The following is a 22,293-nucleotide window of genomic DNA, read 5'->3' as shown; positions in this document are numbered from 1 at the left end:
ATGATGAATTTGTATTGATCTTCTCATGGGTTCATGAAATTGATGATGAAATTGTATTATGTTATGCTATTTTGAAGAAAGGATATTATTTTGTCACTAGAACGTGTTTGTTTTCTTTCTTAATTTGATTTGTTTTTGTTTAACACACTTATGTTATGCCGCATGATTCATTACTGCCACTGTAGAAAAGGTTTTGAGTTTGTGAGAGGAGGAGCAAACCATCAGGAGGACAAGTATAAGATTTACCATTAAAAATAATTAATAAAAACATCTCCCCTATAATTTTTTGAAGTCTTGTTTTACTTGAGCAGTACAAAAGGTACTAATTAAAACGTGGATATGTAAGGATATGTACTGTTTTCAGATTGACTTATAGGAGATGTAATTTATATAAATCAATTTGTATAATTTGACTATAATTTTATATAAGTCAATTTGCATAATTTGACTATATAATTTATATAGTAAACACTGGCCCAATCCACTCTAAAACACTGGCCCAAGATCTGCATGAAGCCCCAAGGCCCAATCCACTCTAAAACGCTAGCCCAAGATCTTCATGAAGCCACAAGGTCCAATATGAAATTTTAGTTTTGGGTAATGGGTGACCGTAAGTCCACCGTACCCGCATACTGGGTACAGGTGAAGTATTCACTTACCCATTCAAACTTTTTATCCGCAAGTCCAACACTCTTTGGACTTGTACCTGTTGTGACCCAGCCCGTACCTGCACAACCCGCCCGTTTACTAGGTCTACTCGTGATTATTAAGATAAATTATACAAGCATAGGACTGTAAATTTCACCATACACCATTTTCTTTTTCTAATATTATGTAAACAGAACTTGATTTTAAAATCTCTTATACAATTTCAATATATTCAATTGAATTAAATTTATCAGTACTCAATAATTTTTAATACTTTATTATTATTTGATATCACTTTAAAAACTTTAAAATATATAATTTTTCGTAAGGACAAATAAACAGATAAATATGATACATTTGTCCAAAAGAAGACTGTCTTTCTCAATCACACAACGACATCCACTCTTTATCTTTCCATGCCACCTTCCACGTAAGGAGCTGTTGCTCCCATTGCCACTCCCCGGTTTTGCCTCTCCACATTACCGTGCCATCCTGTAAAATTTCCAAGACAATCAGAAAATCATAACTTCAATTCATAATTCGAAATTTATTGAACCATTTTGTTCATGTAATAGACAGAAACCATATTCATATATATACCGATAGACATGTCGAATCCACGGCTTTGGAGCTCGCGATATTCTTGACACAGGGCACACGGCTCGCAGCAAAAATGAACCAAGCAGTCGCAACAAGGACTCTCTTCAAGTGTGAATTGCTGCCTCATCTTTGTGCGATATAAGCAAGAGTAGCAGAAAGTTAAACCAGTGACGGCACCAAGTAGAAAATAAAGTACTCCTGCGGTACCACAAGCTGCAACAAAAAATTTCTGTTAATTTTATCTCATAATTAATATTAGTATTCATTAATTACTGTCCTCGATTAGTTTAATTAGCACTATAATTGAGTATCTTACAGGTATATCCTTGGTCTGCAATCTCAGCAACTCGTCCAAAAGTGATGCATGGACACCAACACGTCAAGCAACCTGTTAAGCAACAAACAAATTAATCACTCAGTTTTCAATTCAAACTCGCTTAAGCAATCAAATTATTATATTCTTTGTGATTTTGGCTCTGGTTCTATGATAAGAAATCGTTAGACTCGAAAGCTTGTAAACAGAAATAACTTACAGCTCGAGCAGTCGGAGAAGCAGTCGCAAAGTCCCGAGGACCAAGCGCCCAACCTAGGCTGATGCTGAAAGCCTTGAGGTACCGGGACTCCCGTTGCTGTTGCATACTCGTCAAATTTCTGATTGGGGTTTGATGAGTTCATGGTGAAGAAGAATTAGAATTTAGAATACTGTTGGATTGATCAAAAGGAAATGCTATAAGAAGAAGTAGAAGAAGAAGAAGAAGAAGAAGAAGAAGAAAGTGGATATGCTCAAGAAGAAAGTGGATATGCTCGCTAAGTGTCCCAGGTGGGTTTATATATAAAATTGTATACAAGAGTAATAGTGAAGCGTAACGACTGGTTCATTGTTTCAAGTCTTACCGGTTCTCACAAGTTAGCGCACTGGAATCAACCAGGACGAAGTCTTTTGAGACAATTCATAATAAATGTATCCAAAACAATTGAGTAGTTGACAGAAGCGACCCACTCAGAAAAGACTCCAAAATGTATATGGAAATAGAGAAGAAGTAATTAATTTGAACATGATACCGAAGTAAAGATTGGGTCAGAAATAATATAATATTATATATTCTTTGGAAGTCGATGGCGCCATCAGACTTGACTGCTTTAATTAATTATAGCCGATTACGGCTTCAGTTTGATGGCTACATTGGTTACAAGGCCCAAGCTCGGGGCAGACCCGTCATGGGTATGATAGGTAAAGTCCAAATTTGATCCGATGGGTTTCTTATAATCTCATGTCCGATCCAAATCCATCCATTTTTATAATATAAATTTTTAAATATTAATAAATTTTATTTTTTTATATTTTTAATTCTAGAAATAATTTTTAAATATTAATTTATTTTTGAATACTCGTCAAATATATAAATAACTTTTCACAAAGTGCATCCATCTATCCATATAGGATTTGGGAAAGATGAGTATATATATGTAGGATAATCTTGTAATTAAATATAGTATAAGGGTAATTTAGTATAATTAATACTAAAATTGTCGAGCTGGGCTAGGCTTGAAGACACACTCAGGCTCGGCCCGTACTCGAGGTCGGGCCTTAAAATTAGGCCCAAGCGCAAGCCCGCAAACATCAGGTAAAGCCCGACTTTTTGGGATGGGCCTGGCCGAGTACCCAAAAATATCGGGTCCATTGCCATCTCTAATGTAATTCTATCTAATATACAAAAAATGCAGTAAAACCTCTCTATAGTGATACTCTATATGTGAATAAATTCTACATAGTCATAAAAAAATTTATTCCCAATATGAGATAGTTATAAATAAGAATAAACTTCACATTGTATTTCCGTACTATCATCCTCATGATTATTTCCTTTCTCTTCTTGTCTAATTGTAGCAATAATTCCTTCTTCAGTTAAAGCACACATGATTTGTTGCTCATTTGGATGATTGAGGAAGAAATTAATATCTATTCGATTAGTGTAGTGAAGTTGCCGAATCTCATCACTCAATTCTACAATGACTCTTTGATTCTCCTTATCCACTTCATTTATAATTTGCAATTCATCGACATCAAGGGTTCTAATTTTCCAATGCTTAAAACAATTGGCAATTATCTATGGCTTCACATCAATTGAACATGCAGCAGCTACATTTACAATTCTATCAAGGATACTTATCTTTATTGGTTCTAAGATACAATATTCTATTTATTTCAAAAATAGACAATTGAAACCCTAATACTTAAAACATGAACTGAAATCCTAATATTGTACTACTAAAACATGAATTATGAAATAATTAATTTTTGTAACTGCACCTCTATTAAGTTATAACCTCTTCATAGTAATAAAATTAGTTAGTTCCACTATTATGACTATATAGAGGTTTTACTGTGTTAAGAAATTTTTTTTTTTTTTTTTTTTTGGTTTAGGGTTTAGGGGATTTCTCTCAATCTACGCTTTTGCTTCAATTTGGATTGACAAAAGAAATGAGGTACTTATACTGTGATTTTATTTATTACAATTCGTTAACTATATTAACGTGATTGCAATGATGACATGTTAGCATGATCTTGGGATTAAATTAGAGAATGTGTTTTTCTTAATTTACTAACAATGGTATTAGAGCTTTGGAATAATCCCTGTTTGTTACATTTTTTTTGTCATAATTAATTGTGTATTATGCCTTGATGATCTATGATACATACTGGTATTTTTGATATATAAGTTTGGAGTATACTGCATGACTTTATATGATTTTAAGAAAAAAAAAACCTGTAATAGTAAATAAGGCATAACTTTTAGTGTAAAACATATATATGTGTTTTTTTTTTTTTTTTTTTTAATCATTAGAATCCTTGTTGAAAGAGCTTTCTATTGATATATTATAGGCAAAAAACGGAGTTTGGATTGAAAAGTTTTGGGAATTGAACTATGACATTTGCATTTTTTTTACGGAACCGGGTTAAAACGATAGGTCAACGGGTCAAATCAACCTGCAAAGGTCAACCAAGTCAAATTGACCCAGTCAATATTCAACATGATCGATCAACGGGTTAGTCAAACGCAGTCAATGGTCAATTGAGTAAAATCGAGCCAAGTTGACTCGTTCAAAAAATAAATAGGTCAATCGGACTTGAAAATCAGGAAAAGATGACCCGATTCAAGGGTCGCGCGTGGGGACTATAGTCGATGTGTGTCAACACCTGGTAGGTTGATGCCGACGCATGCAGGCGCGTGGCGGTGTGTGTATAGGTTCTAACAGTATAAATTCTTTTAAAAAGAATTGAATGTATACTTAGTAAGAAATTGTAGTCAATCTAAGGGTATATTTTTAGTTATTAAACCATAAATATGTGTAAATAAATTCGTTTGTCAAATGTAGTTAACCTTTTATTTGATAAATGAATAGAATTTTTTTTGGTATTTGTTGCAAGAAAAATTGATATGTTATAGACATGTCAGGGCCGCTAAAACACTCGCTCAGAAGGAAATGATAATGAACATGATTTGAACTCTACAAACTCACTTTTTAATATTAAAAGACATAGAGGATGAGTTGGTGCAATTAGTGAACCATTTCATTCATGTGAATGAAATGATGCAGGATATTGTCTGGCAAGGAGGATTAATGAGAGATGAGATGAAATACAATGTTCTTAGGGAGACTCTTAATTATCCTAGTCTTATTGGTCTTCTTGATCTGGTTTGGAACAAGTTGGAAGATAAAAGCACTAAAGATGTTAATAAAAGTTATATATGTTTAGTTAACAAATTCATCAAGAATTACATAGATTGGGGTGCCAGAAAGACGGTTGGTGCATTATTAGAGTCTCAACTCATAAAGGACATCACAAGAGATTAGGAGTTCTCTTGCCTAGGATAGATTACGAGTTAGATAACGACCTTAGAATAAAGCTTATTAGATCCTTCCAAGTTTGTGGAATGTGGCATTACAATTACTTTTTTTTTTTTTAATGGAAATTTGTTTATTTCATGTCAATACATGTTGAATTCTACTTATGCAACAAAATTAGTTTTATTTACATTTGTAGAAATATACTTAAATCATCATTTGAATGAGAATCTTATGTTCATTACGTGTGATTTTTTAAGTTTTTACGTAATTTCATAAGAATCCCTTACATAATTAATTATATTAATGATAATTAAATATTAATATTTTACATGATGATTGTTGATAAAAAGTGAATAGTTGTTCTAAATCTAATATGAGATTATTGTTGTATAATTAATTAATGTTAAGGAAACATATGTATGTTCCGAGCATTAAATAACGTGTATTATCCAATGTGTATATATTTTTTTAGAAATGACATATGCAGCTAAGAACATTGTTGCTGAACTTAATAAAGGAGAAAAATTTAACGGTAAAACTTATGAGAAATGGAGCATGAAGATCCAATATGTCTTAGAAGAATAGGAGGTTCTTGAAGCTTTTACCAAGACCATGGAAGAGTCTGAAGAAGGAGCCATGACTCAGCATAGAAGAGACTATGCGGCTTAAGACATGTGGAAGAAAAAGAAGTCTATTGCTCACATCACTTTATTAAGCAGCATGGACAATGATCCCATAGAAAAGTACCAAGAGTATGAATTAGCAAAGGACATGTGGTCTGCCCTTGCTACAAAGTTTGGAGATATGTCCATTACCAAACTCCAGTCACTTACAATTAAGTTTAACACATATAAGAAAAAAGCCTGAAAATACTAAGAGAGTACACTTAAGGCACTTGTCAAACATGATTAGTGAGCTGAGAGATATAAAGCATGTTCTAACTAATGAACAACAAGTTCAAGCTGTCATAAGATCATTGCCTCAAAATTGAAAACACACGAAGATACACCTTTACCCATAATGAGGGCATAAAAAAATTTAGAAGATGCCACATGACATTTAGAACTCGAAGAAGATTGCCTTAATCTTAGTAAGGCAAATACTAACATATATATGACTGAGTTCAGTTCACATGGTGGGAAGGGATTTAAGCATAAATTCCAAGGTGGATCCCAAAGAAGAGGCAATAATGATAAGGCTCGAGGAAAGAAAAGGAAGTTTTATAAACACGGAAAAGGAAAGCATCCTGCCAAAAAGAAAAATATGGCAAAGGTGAAATGCTATTATTATGGCAGTAAGGGACATTTTGCTTACAGTTCTAGCGAGCCCAAAAGGTAAATTACTTGTTTGCATAAGTAAGTTCTATAAATATTTCCAATTCTTTTTTTTCTAACTGAATCTCATCTTTTGTGAATTATAGATTTAGCAGCCATAGACCATATAGCGAAAGACAAGAGTGCTTTTGTGGAGTTTCGACGAATGCCATGGGAAACAAAGTGGATATTTGTAGGTAACAATTCTAGAGTGAAAGTTAAGGGGATCAACATATGCAAGTTGATCGAGGTTGCTTAGTCGCAAAGAGGTCATTTATTTAATCACATTTATAGATGATTTCACTTGATATGGTCATGTCTTTTTGATCTCTCATAAATCTGAAGCTTTAGAATGGTTTAAGAAGTTTAAAAACTTAGTTGATAATCAATCAGATAAGAAAATAAAAGTTCTGCGAACCGATCGAGGTCATGAATATCTATCTAATCAGTTTAGAAATTTCTGTGATAAAATGGGAATAGAACATCAATTAACTATTCCAAGAACTTCATAACAAAATGGTGTTGTAGAAAGAAGAAAGAAAACCCTACTTGAAATGGTGAGGTCTATGATGGCACAGGAAAAATTTCCCATCACCTTTTGGGGTGATGCCTTATTCACTGCCACATATATACTCAATCGAGTATCCTCCAAATCTGTTACTACTACACCATATAAGTTGTGGACAAATCAGAAATCCGATTTGAGTCTCTTAAAACCATGGGGATATGTTGCCTATGTTCATGACTCTTCCCATAAATATGGAAAATTAGGTCTAATAGGGAAGAATTGTATCTTATTAAGATACTCAGAGCATTCCAAAGGATATGTGTTCATAGGGGAATAAGAAAGTGGTAACATTACTGAGTTTGTATGACGAGAAGTCACGTTTTTAGAAACCAATTTTCCTAAAAAGGGAAAGATTGATTAAAACTTATTTCTATATGAAACACAAGACTAAGGCAATTATGTTGTTGAAAACCAACTGGTTATATTACATCCCAATGGAAGTGGTAAGGAAGTTGATGAATCAGTTTCAAATCCTTTATCGTTCCCTACTAACGATTTGACTATGATAGCTGGTCCAAAGGGGAGTAACAACAATCAATCTTTAATAAGTTGATCAAATAGAAAACACATTCCACGTCGACGATATGAGATTGAAGGAGGAATTTTTATAGTTACTCCACAAGATGAAGAGTGGCCAAGGAATGTAAATGAGGCTCTCAAATGCCTTTCAAAGGAAAAAAGGATGAAAGCAATAGAAGAAGAAATTGAGTCTATGAAATCAAATTAAGTATGAGAATTACTTGATTTACGAAAGGAACACAAAGTCATTGAGAAGAAATGGGTTCTCAAAATCAAGCGTAAAGCTGATGGTAGTATTGAAAGATACAAAGCTTGCTTAGTCGTGAAGGGGTATACACAACAAGAACGAATAGATTATGAAGAATTTTTTTTGCCTGTTGTGCGGTTTACCTCAATCCAACTTATTCTAGCTATCATTGCTAACATGAATCTTGAATTGCATCAAATGGATGTAAAAACTACTTTTTTCAATAGAGAATTACAAGAAGATATCTATATAGAACAACTAATATGTTTTATTAGAGAAGGTAAAGAACATAAATTGTGTAGACTTTTAAAGTCAATTTGTGGCCTAAAACAGTCCTTAAGACAGTGGTACATTTGATTTCATAATGCAATAATGTCGTATGATTTCAAAATGATTGATGAAGATCATTATGTATATACAAAGAGATCCAATGACAAATTTGTTATATTATCATTATACGTTGATGATATACTTATAGTTGAAAATGATAAGGGATTTGTTAATGAAATCAAAGGTTGGTTATCATCTCATTTGAGATGAAAGATATGAATGAAGCTACATATATCCTTGGAGTCAAGATTTCAAGAGACTGCTCAAGGAAATTAGTCTCTTTCACAAGAGCCATACGTTAAGAAAATTCTTAAATAATTTCATATACAAGATTGCAAAACCATAGACAACCCTATCTCGAAAGACGAGACTTTGAGTTGTAAATTATCTCCAAAGACTCCACAAGAAAAGGAAGAAAAGAAGAATGTTCCTCATAAAAGTGCTATTGGAAGTCTCATGTACACCATGATGTGCACAAGACCTGACATCTATTACGTTGTTGGGTTGGTAAACATATATTAGTTTGACCCAGGATGGGTTGGTAAACATATATTAGTCCGACCCAAGATAAGCACATTGGAAAGTAGTAAAGAGAATCTTAAGATATCTAAAGGGAATAGTTGATTACTCATTACGTTATCAAGGAAATGATTTATACTTGAGAGACTACACCGATGCTGATTGGGGATGAGATTTAGATGACAGGAAATCTACTTAAGGATATGTTATCTTAGTAAATGGCTGGGCCATATCTTGGAGCAGTAAGAAACAATCATGTATAGCCTTATCTACAATGGAGGTTTGAGTTTGTAGCATTTTCAACTGTAGTGCAAGAATCCTTTTGGTTGAGACAATTCATGAATCATCTGGGAATAATTAATATTGCTATTAAACTAGTGAGAGTAAACTATGATAGTCAAGCAGTAATAGCATACACTAAGGATCCCAAATATTATGGTAACACAAAACACATAGATATCAAATGCAATTTTGTGCGAGATTTGGTGGCACAAAAAGAGGTGAATATGAAGTACATATCTACGCATGAAATGATTGCGGATCTGTTTACAAAGCCTATACCAGGAGATACATTTAATAGACATGTTAGATTAGACTTACGTAAATGTTGAATGTACTCATACTTTGAGATTTTCCAAAAATGTTCACATTTATCTTATCAATATTAATTAACAATATTGTCAATACTCAATTTGAATTATTATTGGAACATACATGAATGAGTATCTATATATATACACTTTGAAAAGCATATCAGACAATTAAAAGATTGACCTTCTCACACAAGAAATCGTCTCCATTATTTTGTGGGAATCAAGATGAGACAATTTTAAGCTTATTGTCTAGGTGATAATAGAGAGTCAAGCTTAAAATATTTAATGTCGTGTAAAATAAGATAAAAATAATGTCATAATGAAGTATGACCATAAGTGATAAATTATCAAAATTTATTATTTTATCTGTTTAATTGTCAGATTAGAGTTCTGATGAATTAACAATATGAAGAGTGAACTCAAGTTAGACATTAGGTATGTCTAAACTAAAATCTGTATGACATTTACAAGAAAAAAGAGACATGCACTCCGTGGGAAAGGAGGAAATGTCGTAGTATGTGATTCATACCATATGTGTAAAAATATTGACCAAGAGGGTAATGAAAGTCAAAACCCAACTTTAACATTGTGTGAGACCTTGAGATTATAAGAATAAAATTTTATAGAATACTCATATTTCTTTATTCTGTTCCTTCAAAACTTTGTTTAATGATTGTTATCTTAGAGTGTTGCCAAAAGATTAAGATAAATTCAATATGTTGGGATATTTATGAAAAAGCAAATTAAATAAAAGTTGCAAGAATCGAGAAAAAAGGAAGATTACAATTTTTTGGATTATCACACTATAATCATGTGTATTCATTGGTCAACTAATTATATTTTGCTTTTATGTAGAAACAAAATATAATTATGAATACAATAGATGTTTATTATTAATGAGATCGTTAGAGAAAGATGTGATAAATAATTTAAGGTGTTGCATACAGCATGCAATCGAAGTTTCATTATTCAAGAAGTTATATATTCCTAACAAATATATGACTAATATGCTCTCAATGTATGCATAGTCACACGACATATTTACTAAAGTATGAACCTTAAAGAAGCATATAGAGAAATAGTCTCATTATGTATGAATGAGAGATTCGATATAAGTGGGACACCTATGATATGACCCACTTGTGACAACTATATACAACAGTTGCAAAGAAGACAACTACCACATATATATATAAATAAGTTTTATTTACAGAAAACTGTAACTCTATCTAATATACAAAAAATATTATAAAAGTTTTTTGTCCTGGATTTCTCTCAATCCATGCTTACGCTCCAATTTGGATTGGCAAAGGAAACGAGGTATTTATGCTATGATTTTATTTATTGCAGTTTGTTAATTGTATTAACGTGATTGCAATGATGAACGTGTTAACATGATCTTGGGATTAAATTAGGGAATGTGTTTTTCTTAATTTACTAACAAAAATGATAAAAAGGGATATTATATAATAATGATTATCAAAGTTTAAATATTTAATAGACCCATTGTTAATTTGGTTTGGCATGACCCGACGTGATAAATAAAATTTGGCTACGGTTTGATATCCAATTGGATTAACAAGTAAAATTGAATATAGCAAAATAGAAGAAATCTAAGATTTATTGAACCCTATTTAAATCAAATGGTATGAAAGAATTTGAGAATATAAACTAATACATACTACAACAATTCTAACTATCCAAGGTAATACTAAATCTAAGTATACAAATTAGAGGCAACTGTAACTCTATAAGGTAATATTCTTCTCAAATTCATGCACTCTCAAACATTGTTTTAAAACCCGAACCGAACGGCAACTCGTTTTGTTGCCCGAGTCACGGGTCAACCAGTCCAACTGGTTGGACTGGCCGATTGGACCGGTGACGTCAACAATAATTTTATTTTTAAAAAAATTGCATATTAGTCTTTTAAATTTAGGATATTACAAAAATACCCCTAAATTTTTTTTATTTAAAAAATACCCCAAAAATTACCAATTAATCCCTAAACTTTTGACATATCTCCAAAACACTCCTAAAAAATTCCAAAGTAATCCTTATAAATTTGAAATATTACAAAACCCCCTAAAACTTGAACCCAACCGGAGAAGCTGCCAGGTCCCAGTCAGACAGGTTCGATTGGCCTGTCCAGTCTGGATTTTAAAACAGAGCTCTCAAATTCAAGAAGACTAGGGAGAAGTTGGTAGACTTATATTTTAATGTTGGATTTTTACTTAATAATTTAAGTTTATCAATCACACCCCCACAGTTTCGGAAAAGAATAATCAGGTGAAATGTATTGCACTTTAAATCAAGTAACCCCCATATATTTAAAATAATAATCAATTAGCCTCCGAAACCGTAACGTCGTCTAATTTTCTATTAACCACGGTAAAAAAGGGAAAGATAATTATACCCTTGATTTGTCCTTATTTGTCAAACCTAACGGTTAGACTTAAATATCTATGTTGGTTCTTCTATGATAATTTTAAGTTTTCTCGAATCAAATGTAACTTAACATATTATCAAATGTAAAGGTTTAATAAAGTTCCTTAAAAATAAATCCACCCTCACGTGTATCAACGCTGAAAGCTTACCCAATATGACTTGGAAACTACATTAATTCTCGAATTAGTTTTGGATTTGGAATCACTAATTAATTCATAGATTATGTTTCTAATACCTTTTAAGTTACTGAAAGTTATGAAACTAATTCTGAGAGAAGTTTTGGAATCATTAATTGACAAATAAAAAACAATTCACACTGAAGACTTGATTGGTAAAAAGAAAAAATTAAAAAAATTTAAATGAAAATAAACCTCCGAAAAAGAATATTGAATTGCATTCATTGATAAACTAAGAACAAGTTTTAAAAACTGCTCACTTAGTTTCTAATTCATCTAATCATATACTAATTCTAGTTAGTTTCTAATTCATCTAATCATACTGATTCTAGCAGGAGACAACTAATTATAATAATTCAGAAACACAACAATTTGAAAAAAAGGAACAAAAATTAAAAATTAAATTTGAGATTCTAGACCCCATATTTCTGGAACTCCCATTCGCTATTATCCAAAGGGCAGACTTGGCGAGTCTTGAGCCAGTGGCTGATGCAGTGAAAGTGGAAGGCATGATTGCACAAACCCCAAACAACTGTGCACTCGTCACTGGTGGGGCTTCGGAAATCGGCTTGGCACTCAATGCAATTTTCCATGATTTTGTTCCTACAGATGGCGCAGTTGTCCGCCACAATATCCCATGCCCAGAAAGCTACAGGACTCCACTTCTTGAGTTCCAATCGCTTAGGCCTGGGGGTTTGGGTTGAGCAGGAAGAACAACCCTCCGCTTGTTTTGGTGGCTCCGCGGTGGCTTCAGGGACGTCCTTGGTCACGAGACTTGACATTGTGGGCTCGATCCGCTAAAAAGTTTATGTTGAGAGAGAGGTAGAGAGAGAACGAACGTTCACAGAGATGAAGAGAAAGAAGAGTTTTGATTAAGGATATGCTTAATGATAAATTTTCTTTTATAAAAGAATAATTCTTATTATTTAAGGTAATCCTAATTATAAACGAATTATAATATCTTTTAAATAAAAATACTTTAATTTGTATGACAAAGTTTATAAAAGAAGTTTGTACGAGAAGTATATTCCTAGATGTAAATCGCTAATCTAAATTCCTATTTAAAAACTATATGATCCTAATTATATCAGGTAATATTAATTTTCCTGATCTTCTTAGTTATGGGCGTTAGGGGGTGTTCGGTTCCGGGTACCCTACACTTTTTAAGGAACCAGAACCGGAACCAGAATCGACGGTTCCTAGAAATTTGGAACCAGAACGGAACTGACGGTTTCGGTTCCGGTTCTGGGTACCCTATAAAATTACAATGACCCCCCAAAAGTTTTTAAATGGCAAAAAAACCCTTAAAAACTTACAATACCCCCCCGACACTTGTTAACAAAAATTAATTACAAATTATAATTCAAAATTACAAACTCCATTACTTTGTAAAGGTAGATTCACAAAGTCAAACCAACTTATTTAAATGTTATGAAATATAAATATAAATGTATTCATATACTTTTTCTACAAAAGTTTTTATTAACCCCTAATATTTAATTTATTTATATTAGTCTCGGTTCCTGGTTCCGATTCTAACTATGGAACCAGAACCGCACAGTAATGGTTCCAAAATTTAGAACCGGAACCTACCAATTGACGATTGGTTATGAGTAGGAACCGAAACCAAACCCAGCACCCATAGGATTAGGTAAATCTCCCAGCCCATAATATGCAATGGAATTTTAATTTTTCTCAATTGCTTTTACTTTGAATAGGACTGGTATTTAAATCTTATTTATATTTGGATATAAAGCTAATAAAACACTTATTGCAATTGAATTATAATTTAAAGAAATTCTCAGAATAAATTAATTAAAACAAATGGAAATACAACATTAATTTATTTATGTCCCATTACAAGAGCATAATAATCAATACATGCATGCCGAAACTAGGCAGAGATATAAACGAATTCAATCTGCATGGACATTCAATTATATAAAATCAATGACCATCCCCTCTATCTTTTCATGCCATTTTCCATAACTGAGGCCATTGTCACTCCCGACTTTGCTCCAAATTGCCATACCATCCTATACATTTTTGAAGAATAAGAACAAAATCCATCCATCAATATTTCTTGGCGTATATAAGAAAAATAAAATACCAAATACCCTTATGAATAAAATTTAATTTAGAGTTAATAGTAAATTAATATTAATTACCAAGAGACATGTCAAATCCACGGCTTTTGAGTTCACGATACTCTTCTTGCAATGCATAGCAATCGTAGAAACAATGAACCAAACAATCGTTACAAGGGCTTTCTCTATCATGTATTTCTCCTCAATACTTGAGCAAAAACTAGCGTAGTAGATGTATCCAGTGTTCTGAAATCAGACCGGATCAATCGGTCAGAGTGGAACTGACATCCTATTCAGTCCAATTCAGATTGTGGGGGGTTTTTGCTATATTTCAAACCTGTAAGGATAATTGAATTTTAGGGGTGCTTATAAGACTTCAAAACTTAGGAACTAAGAAATTTTTAAGGCTGTTTTTGCAATTTTTCAAATATTTAGGGACTATTGTAATTATATGTGTGTTTGTTGATGATCTGGTCGACGACCAGTGGATGGTAACCCGGGAACAGGCTTGATAGGGTCAAAGTCGGTCTGGCTTTCATAACATTTGATGCATCCCGAAAACATAACAAGTGAACTACATGCACAAAAAATTGCCCCGCTCTACAACAAGCTGCAAAATCAAACTAACAATTCAATCTCCAACTTTCTATAATTATATCGTTTTCTTGTATGACTAACTCAATTCAATTTCCTTAACAATCTCCGCAATTCTTCCAAAGGCTGTGCATGGACAACAACACGTCAAGCAACCTGATAACATGTGCTATTGTTTCGAAGGTGAGAGTAGAAATTGTTGGAAAATAGATATTATAATCTTGGAAAAAAGAATTAGGCCTGGTTAGGAGAAAAGGAATGTTCTAGCTTGAGGCGGAGCCAACGTTGGCCTAGGGTGGGCCAATACCATCCGAAAATAAAATAAAAACCATAAGTTTTTAAACTTATAATTACACCCTAAACATGTATATGTTTTATAAATTGCCCAATCCAATAGTAATTTCTTAAACAAAATAAATAAGGCCTATGTTATAGAAATTTAATTCAACTCATTACATGTAAAAAAGCTGTAAAGTATTAAATAATTATCATTTTTTTTTTTTTTTTTAACGAGAAATGAAAGTTACAGGAACTGCAGTCCATGCAGCAGTCATACAACCAGATCGGAGGCAGTATTCATGGCCTCAAATTGAAAAAGAAAAAAATAAATAGTATATTCTGGATTTTGGTATCCTGATAAAACTATTAATGAAAAAAAATATAATGTGCAATTAGTTTTTATTTGACCACCCTAATCAAAATTTCTGGATTTGTCCCTGCATATAACCTGGCATACCAAGGGCTTTCTGTTCGAAGGGTTGACTTTGGGTTCTTCATAATAACCAGGTACCCCTTGAGGCCTTGAAGATCAGGCGCCCAATTTTTGACGATGATGCATGGGGATGATTATTGGACGTTGATCGTTGGAGTTAAAGAAAGGGGTAGAGTTGAAGAAGGAAAAATAATTCTCAAACAAAATTGACAAAAAACTGTTCGTATCAAGCGGCAATGGTGGTTAAATAATAATAGTGAGTGTATCGAAAGCTGTAATTAATGGCCGAGTCAATATATCCTATCGCGATTAATGCACGTAAAGATTCTGTAAACTATGTAATTTACGCGGCAAATTGAAGTTAATGTTCAAATAAAAACATTTATATTTAGTACTATATTTTGACTATATTTTTTCATTATTTGTTCAGTAGGGTTTTGGTATTAATACTTTACATATTATGTAATTGACTCTACTAAATGTTGGTGAGAAAATGTTGAGAATAAGAAAATTCTGGAATGTTCATATTGCAAATGGATTTTTTTTTCCTCTATTGTTTTTACTTTGAATCGGATTGGTAATTAAACCGTCATATGTATTATTTGGGATGTAAAACTAAAACACTTATTTGTAATTGAATTATTACGTTTAACTTTAAAGAATTCCTCAATATATTTTATAAAAGAAGTATTCGCCTGATCATCATTTTGTATTCAAACATGCATGGGAATCCATTTATTCAAGTCTTATTACTAGAGCATAATATTAATCAATCGTCTCCGTGGTGGTGTGATTATATAAATTAAGTTTAAGAAATCCCTACTTAAATAGTAATTAAGCAAGCGATTTCATCTTGTATATGAAGATTATAGAATTTCTATCTTTTCATCTATCTTCCATAACTGGGGCTGATGGAGCCTTACCACTCCCCTATTTTGCCTCTCCAAATTGCCATGCCATTATACATTTTTTAAGATCAAACAAGAATCAAATTAAGGCCATCACCATTTCATTTCTCAGTCTTAGAAAAACAATGGAATTTAATGTAGAGAATTATAAGTTGATTAATTACCAAGAGACATGTCGAATCCACGGCTTTTTAGCTCGCGGTACTCTTGAACCAAGCACAGCCCTCGCAGCAAAAATGAACCAAACAATCGTTACAAGGGCTTTCGCTTAACATGTATTGCTGCCTCATTTTGGAGCGATAGCAGCAAGAGTAGAGCATCCGCAGCCAGTCAGCGCTGAAATTAAGAAAATAAAGTGCGCCATCACGCACAAGCTGCACAATTAATGAGACTAATTTCAATCTCATCTTCTTAATTACCTTTAATTATAAAGTTTTCTTGTATAACTTACTACATGAAGATCCTTTATCAACAATCTCCGCAATTTTCCAAAAACAATGCTGGACACAAAATGTCAAGCAAATGTATACAGTAACAACAAACAGATTGAAAATTTTCCAGAAAATTGTTGTTTTTGGACGAGGTCTACTCGACAACTGGACTTTGCGTCAGAATACAGCGTCTCTACCGATGAATCCATGCGCAATCCTTTATTGTCTTATTGGTCAGTTTGTATTGTTGAAGTTAATTTGAATTAATTCTATTTATTTAAGCCTACAACGGCGTCAAAATTGTAACCTGTATCCTACATTGGTGTGCAATTGGTTAGCTTCATCATTACTTCAATTTTATAAATTAATAATTGGATGAAGAGAATGAACTTACAGGTTGAGCAATCGGAGCAGCAGTCACACAACCCGGAAGACCAAGGGCCTTCTGATGTGTACTGATGATGATGATGAAGTGGGGGGGGATTTCACATAATAATGGTGTGTGAAACCAGCTGGCGGAATGTGATGATGATGATGGTGATCAAACGTCTGATTTTGGTTTGTGAAACCAGGCGCAATGTGATGATGATCAAACGTCTGATTAGGGTTTGTGCATACATGGTGAAGATGATCAAAAGATTAAGGAAAGGAAAGAAAATGATTCTGAAAACAAATTGATAAAAATGTGATTAATATATAGTTATAATTTGTAAAAATAATAGTTCGATGATTTCTAAGTAACGCTGTAATGACTTAGTCAAGATTAGTGAGTTGCTGCAAGCCGGCCAATGATAAACAAGTAAACTATATATATTGCGGCAATTTTGAAAGTTAATTGCAGATTTAAAAATATAATATAGTTTTTATTTTGACTATTTGTTTTCATTACCAGTGTGAGTCGAATTTAATATCAAATTGGTTCAAACTTTGAATTTGGGGTTTTGATGTTTAATTGTTAACGTATTGTGAAATGATCTATTGTTTGTTTGGTGGGAAAAAAGTTAAAAATCGTAAAAAAGTGAGATAAGAGATATCTGGAAATTGTCAAATTAGAGGTGGTTGGGCACAAATGAAACTGGAATCTTTTGATTTAATTTTAGTGAAGTCTTAACTGATATCCTTTATTATCAATTATTAAAATTGTAAAAGTGGAATTTTAATAAATTCATCTTCAGTGTTTTAAAATATAATCCGATATAACACATAGTGATCCAACACATTATACTTAATTTAATGAAAAATAAAATCACATTTTTTCGTAAATTATATGACATATGATCTACTAAATTGCATTAACTATGATTTTTTTTTTATTGTGTTAAAGTTGAACTGAAAAAAAAAATTAAAATAATTAGCAATGGGAATTAACAATGAGAGTATTGAGAACTCTGGGTTTATCTTTAACCCCCTGAAGTATCCAAAATTAAAGTAGCCCAGGTATACCATAATACACACACACTCCTCTGCCGTCAATTGGCTGTTATAAGTAACCAAAGACCACTTTTGACCACTAAATTGACCAAAATAACACTAAATGCCAAAAAATAATTTATAATCAATGTTGCTTTCGATAGTTGGAGGCTTCTAAAACAGTCAACTTTGAATAATTATAAATTTAGGAAATTTTATATTTTATAAAAATTAAAAAGAAAAAATATGAATGAAACCCTAACCCCTCATGTCCATCCATCCAACTTAGCAGCCCAATCACCCCTCCCCACGCCCGCTAACCCACCCAGCCCGCATGAGCCACCTGCATGCTGCCCATCCATAACATGTGTCTCTCCATACAACACCCACACCTTACTTAGTTTATGTCAATTTTAGTTTATAAGTTTATGTCACGGTTAGACAGTCGGAAATACCATATCAGTTTATAATTCACTCTATTAATATATATTTAAATAAAAATAATTTAGAGATATTAAAAGACATACATTGAAATGAAGAATAAAAAGTCTCTCACTCTAAAATGGATTTATTTTTTTTTCTTCACTTTTTTCATCAAATCATAAGCTTAGAGTCAAATTACCTTTTTACCCTTCAAACCATTATTTTTAACCGCTAAAATTGGTGGTTGGCGAGGTGTTTGTGTAATATTGTGTATCTTTGGATCCACTGACAATTTTGGATACTTCAGGGGAGATAAATAGTTTAAACCATGAGAAGTTTCAGCATGTCTGGTATTGTCCATCATTATTTGGAAATTAAAGAATAATTATTGAAAATAATATATAATTAATTAAGAGATAATATTGGTGGCTCCTCTTAATTAACATTTAACATATGATTTTCTCGTAATTGACATCTGTGACTACTTGTATATGTTATAACAGACAGAAAAATAAGGAAAATAATAAATAAATAAAAGAAGAAACACGATTTCTCGTCTCTTTTATCAAGCAGGAAGATTCGAAAACTTGGTTTGTTTCATCTGTGAAAACATCAAATTGATTAAGATCTGCATTTTTAAATGTATTTTTGTTTTGATAAATATAACCTTAATAACCTAATAATTTCTATATATACTCATTCTTTATTTTATATATTTGTTTTTAATTTTTAACATTCAATTCTTACATAAACCCTAAATCTAAATTTTCTAAATTATTGAATCATTTTTATTTTATTTTGAATAAATCTTTATTTGATGAAAATATATAATTAAAGCCATGGAGAAAGTTTTCACATAATATGATGAATCTAATTTTGAAAAAGAAAATGTAAGTTTCAAATTTGAAATTGAGAGAAAGGGGTATAAACAAAAAATCTTATTAAGAAATTAGTAAAAAAGTAGTGTGAACAAAAACCCTAATTAAGTTTGAAATTGGAGGGAAAAAAGGTGCAAATAAAAACACTAATTGGACCTAATTAAGCACAGCTATTTTTGGTATTAAATAGGGTTTAAAGAGAATTTTTGAAAATATAATGTGTATTTAGGGGTGGTAGATAGTGATCAATTTGATGAGGCTAATTTTTTAAAAAAAAAAAAAAAATTAGATTGGGCTTTTAAATATTTTCTAAATATTGGGCTTCATCTTCACTTTGACCTGTCAAAGAGTGCTGTTATTTAAGCCCATTAATTCTCTTTGTAAGCCATATTTTAAATAAAATTTATCTAAAACATTAAAATTTTCTATAATATATTCTCAAATAGCCCTTATACTGATTCTCTACTAGAGGTGGAACAAATAGGCCGGGTTAGGCGGGTCAACCCTAACCCGGCCAATAATAAAGAGGGTTTAAACCGGCCCGCCTTGATAGCGGGCCGGGTTGAACGCAACCCGCCAGCAACCCGCGAGCCGTCGGGTTGCCATTTTGTTCTCTCTGCAGGAGGCCCGCCAACCCGGCGGGTTGCATGCGGGTTGGCTGTTGCCAACGGCCAACCCGTTGGGTTGACCCACGGGTTGGCCGAAAAATAANATTTTTCTCAATTGCTTTTACTTTGAATAGGACTTGGTATTTAAATCTTATTTTATATATGGAATATAAAGCTAATTAAAACACTTATTTGCAATTGAATTATTAATTTAAAGAAATTCTCAGAATAAATTAAATTAAAAACAAATGGAAAAACAACATTAATTTATTTATGTCATTACAAGAGCATAATAATCAATACATGCATGCCGAAAAAAAAAAAAAAAAAAAAAAAATAAAAAAAAAAAGAAAAATAAAATAAAAAAAAATCAATGACCATCCCCTCTATCTTTTCATGCCATTTTCCATAACTGAGGCCATTGTCACTCCCCGACTTTGCCCCTCCAAATTGCCATACCATCCTATACATTTTTGAAGAATAAGAACAAATAGCCATCCATCAATATTTCTTGGTCGTATATAAGAAAAATAAAATACCAAATACCCTTATGAATAAAATTTAATTTAGAGATTAATAGTAAATTAATTATATAATTACCAAGAGACATGTCAAATCCACGGCTTTTGAGTTCACGATACTCTTCTTGCAATGCATAGCAATCGTAGAAACAATGAACCAAACAATCGTTACAAGGGCTTTCTCTTATCATGTATTTCTCCCTCAATACTTGAGCAAAAACAGCTAGCGTAGATGTATCCAGTGTTCTGAAAATCAGACCGGATCAATCGGTCAGACGTGGAACTGACATCCTATTCAGTCCAATTCAGATTGTGGGGGGTTTTTGCTATATTTCAAACCTGTAAGGACTAATTGAATTTTAGGGGTGCTTTTATAAGACTTCAAAACTTTAGGAACTAAGAAATTTTTAAGGCTGTTTTTGCAATTTTTCAAATATTTAGGGACTATTGTAATTTTATATGTGTGTTTGTTGATGATCTGGTCAGACTGACCAGTTGGACTGGTCAACCCGGGAACTAGGCCCTTGATAGGGTCAAAGTCCGGTCTGGCTTTCATAACATTTGATGCATCCACGAAAACATAACAAGTGAACTACATGCACAAAAAATTGCCCCCGCTCTACAACAAGCTGCAAAATCAAACTAACAATTCAATCTCCAACTTTCTATAATTATATCGTTTTCTTGTATGACTTAACTCAATTCAATTTCCTTTTTCAACAATCTCCGCAATTCTTCCAAAGGCTGTGCATGGACAACAACACGTCAAGCAACCTGATAACATGTGCTATTGTTTCGAAGGTGAGAGTAGAAATTGTTGGAAAAATAGTTTATAATCTTGGTAAAAAAAGAATTAGGCCTGGGTTAGGAGAAAAGGAATGTTCTAGTCTGTGGCGGAGCCAACGTTGGCCTAGGGTGGGCCAATACCATCCCTGAAAATAAAATAAAAACCATAAGTTTTATAAACTTATAATTACACCCTAAACAGTGTATATGTTTTATAAATTGCCCAATCCANAGACTGACCAGTTGGACTGGTCAACCCGGGAACTAGGCCCTTGATAGGGTCAAAGTCCGGTCTGGCTTTCATAACATTTGATGCATCCACGAAAACATAACAAGTGAACTACATGCACAAAAAATTGCCCCCGCTCTACAACAAGCTGCAAAATCAAACTAACAATTCAATCTCCAACTTTCTATAATTATATCGTTTTCTTGTATGACTTAACTCAATTCAATTTCCTTTTTCAACAATCTCCGCAATTCTTCCAAAGGCTGTGCATGGACAACAACACGTCAAGCAACCTGATAACATGTGCTATTGTTTCGAAGGTGAGAGTAGAAATTGTTGGAAAAATAGTTTATAATCTTGGTAAAAAAAGAATTAGGCCTGGGTTAGGAGAAAAGGAATGTTCTAGTCTGAGGCGGAGCCAACGTTGGCCTAGGGTGGGCCAATACCATCCCTGAAAATAAAATAAAAACCATAAGTTTTATAAACTTATAATTACACCCTAAACAGTGTATATGTTTTATAAATTGCCCAATCCAATAGTAATTTCTTAAAACAAAATAAATAAGGCCTATGTTATAGAAATTTAATTCAACTCATTACATGTAAAAAAGCTGTAAAGTATTAAATAATTAATCATTTTTTTTTTTTTTTTTAACGAGAAATGAAAGTTACAGGAACTGCAGTCCATGCAGCAGTCATACAACCAGATGCGGAGGCAGTATTCATGGCCTCAAATTGAAAAAGAAAAAAATATTAATATGTATAATTTCTGGATTTTGGTTTATCCTGATAAAACTATTAATGAAAAAAAATATTAATGTGCAATTAGTTTTTATTTTGACTCACCCTAATCAAAATTTCTGGATTTGTCCCTGCATATAACCTGGCATACC

At 32.6% G+C, this 22,293-nt stretch overlaps 1 protein-coding gene and 1 pseudogene across 1 annotated transcript; both read right to left on the bottom strand.

Moving 5' to 3' along the window:
* Positions 1-903: 903 nt before the first annotated feature.
* LOC116139334 (protein PLANT CADMIUM RESISTANCE 2-like) lies at positions 904-2,008 on the bottom strand. The gene is made up of 4 exons (XM_031425015.1): positions 1,782-2,008; positions 1,565-1,636; positions 1,249-1,461; positions 904-1,140 (listed from the first exon to the last, which is right to left on the bottom strand). The coding sequence occupies exons 1-4, from the start codon at positions 1,921-1,923 to the stop codon at positions 1,055-1,057; spliced, it is 513 nt and encodes a 170-aa protein (XP_031280875.1). The 5' UTR covers positions 1,924-2,008; the 3' UTR covers positions 904-1,054.
* An 11,806-nt stretch (positions 2,009-13,814) lies between these two features.
* Positions 13,815-16,478, bottom strand: LOC116139282 (annotated as a pseudogene).
* Positions 16,479-22,293: the final 5,815 nt, after the last annotated feature.

Source organism: Pistacia vera, unplaced genomic scaffold (assembly GCF_008641045.1).
Source record: "Pistacia vera cultivar Batoury unplaced genomic scaffold, PisVer_v2 Contig35, whole genome shotgun sequence".
Lineage (NCBI taxonomy): Eukaryota > Viridiplantae > Streptophyta > Magnoliopsida > Sapindales > Anacardiaceae > Pistacia > Pistacia vera.
The sequence above is the reverse complement of the archived record's forward strand: the minus strand, read 5'-3'. Positions and strand labels throughout refer to the sequence as shown.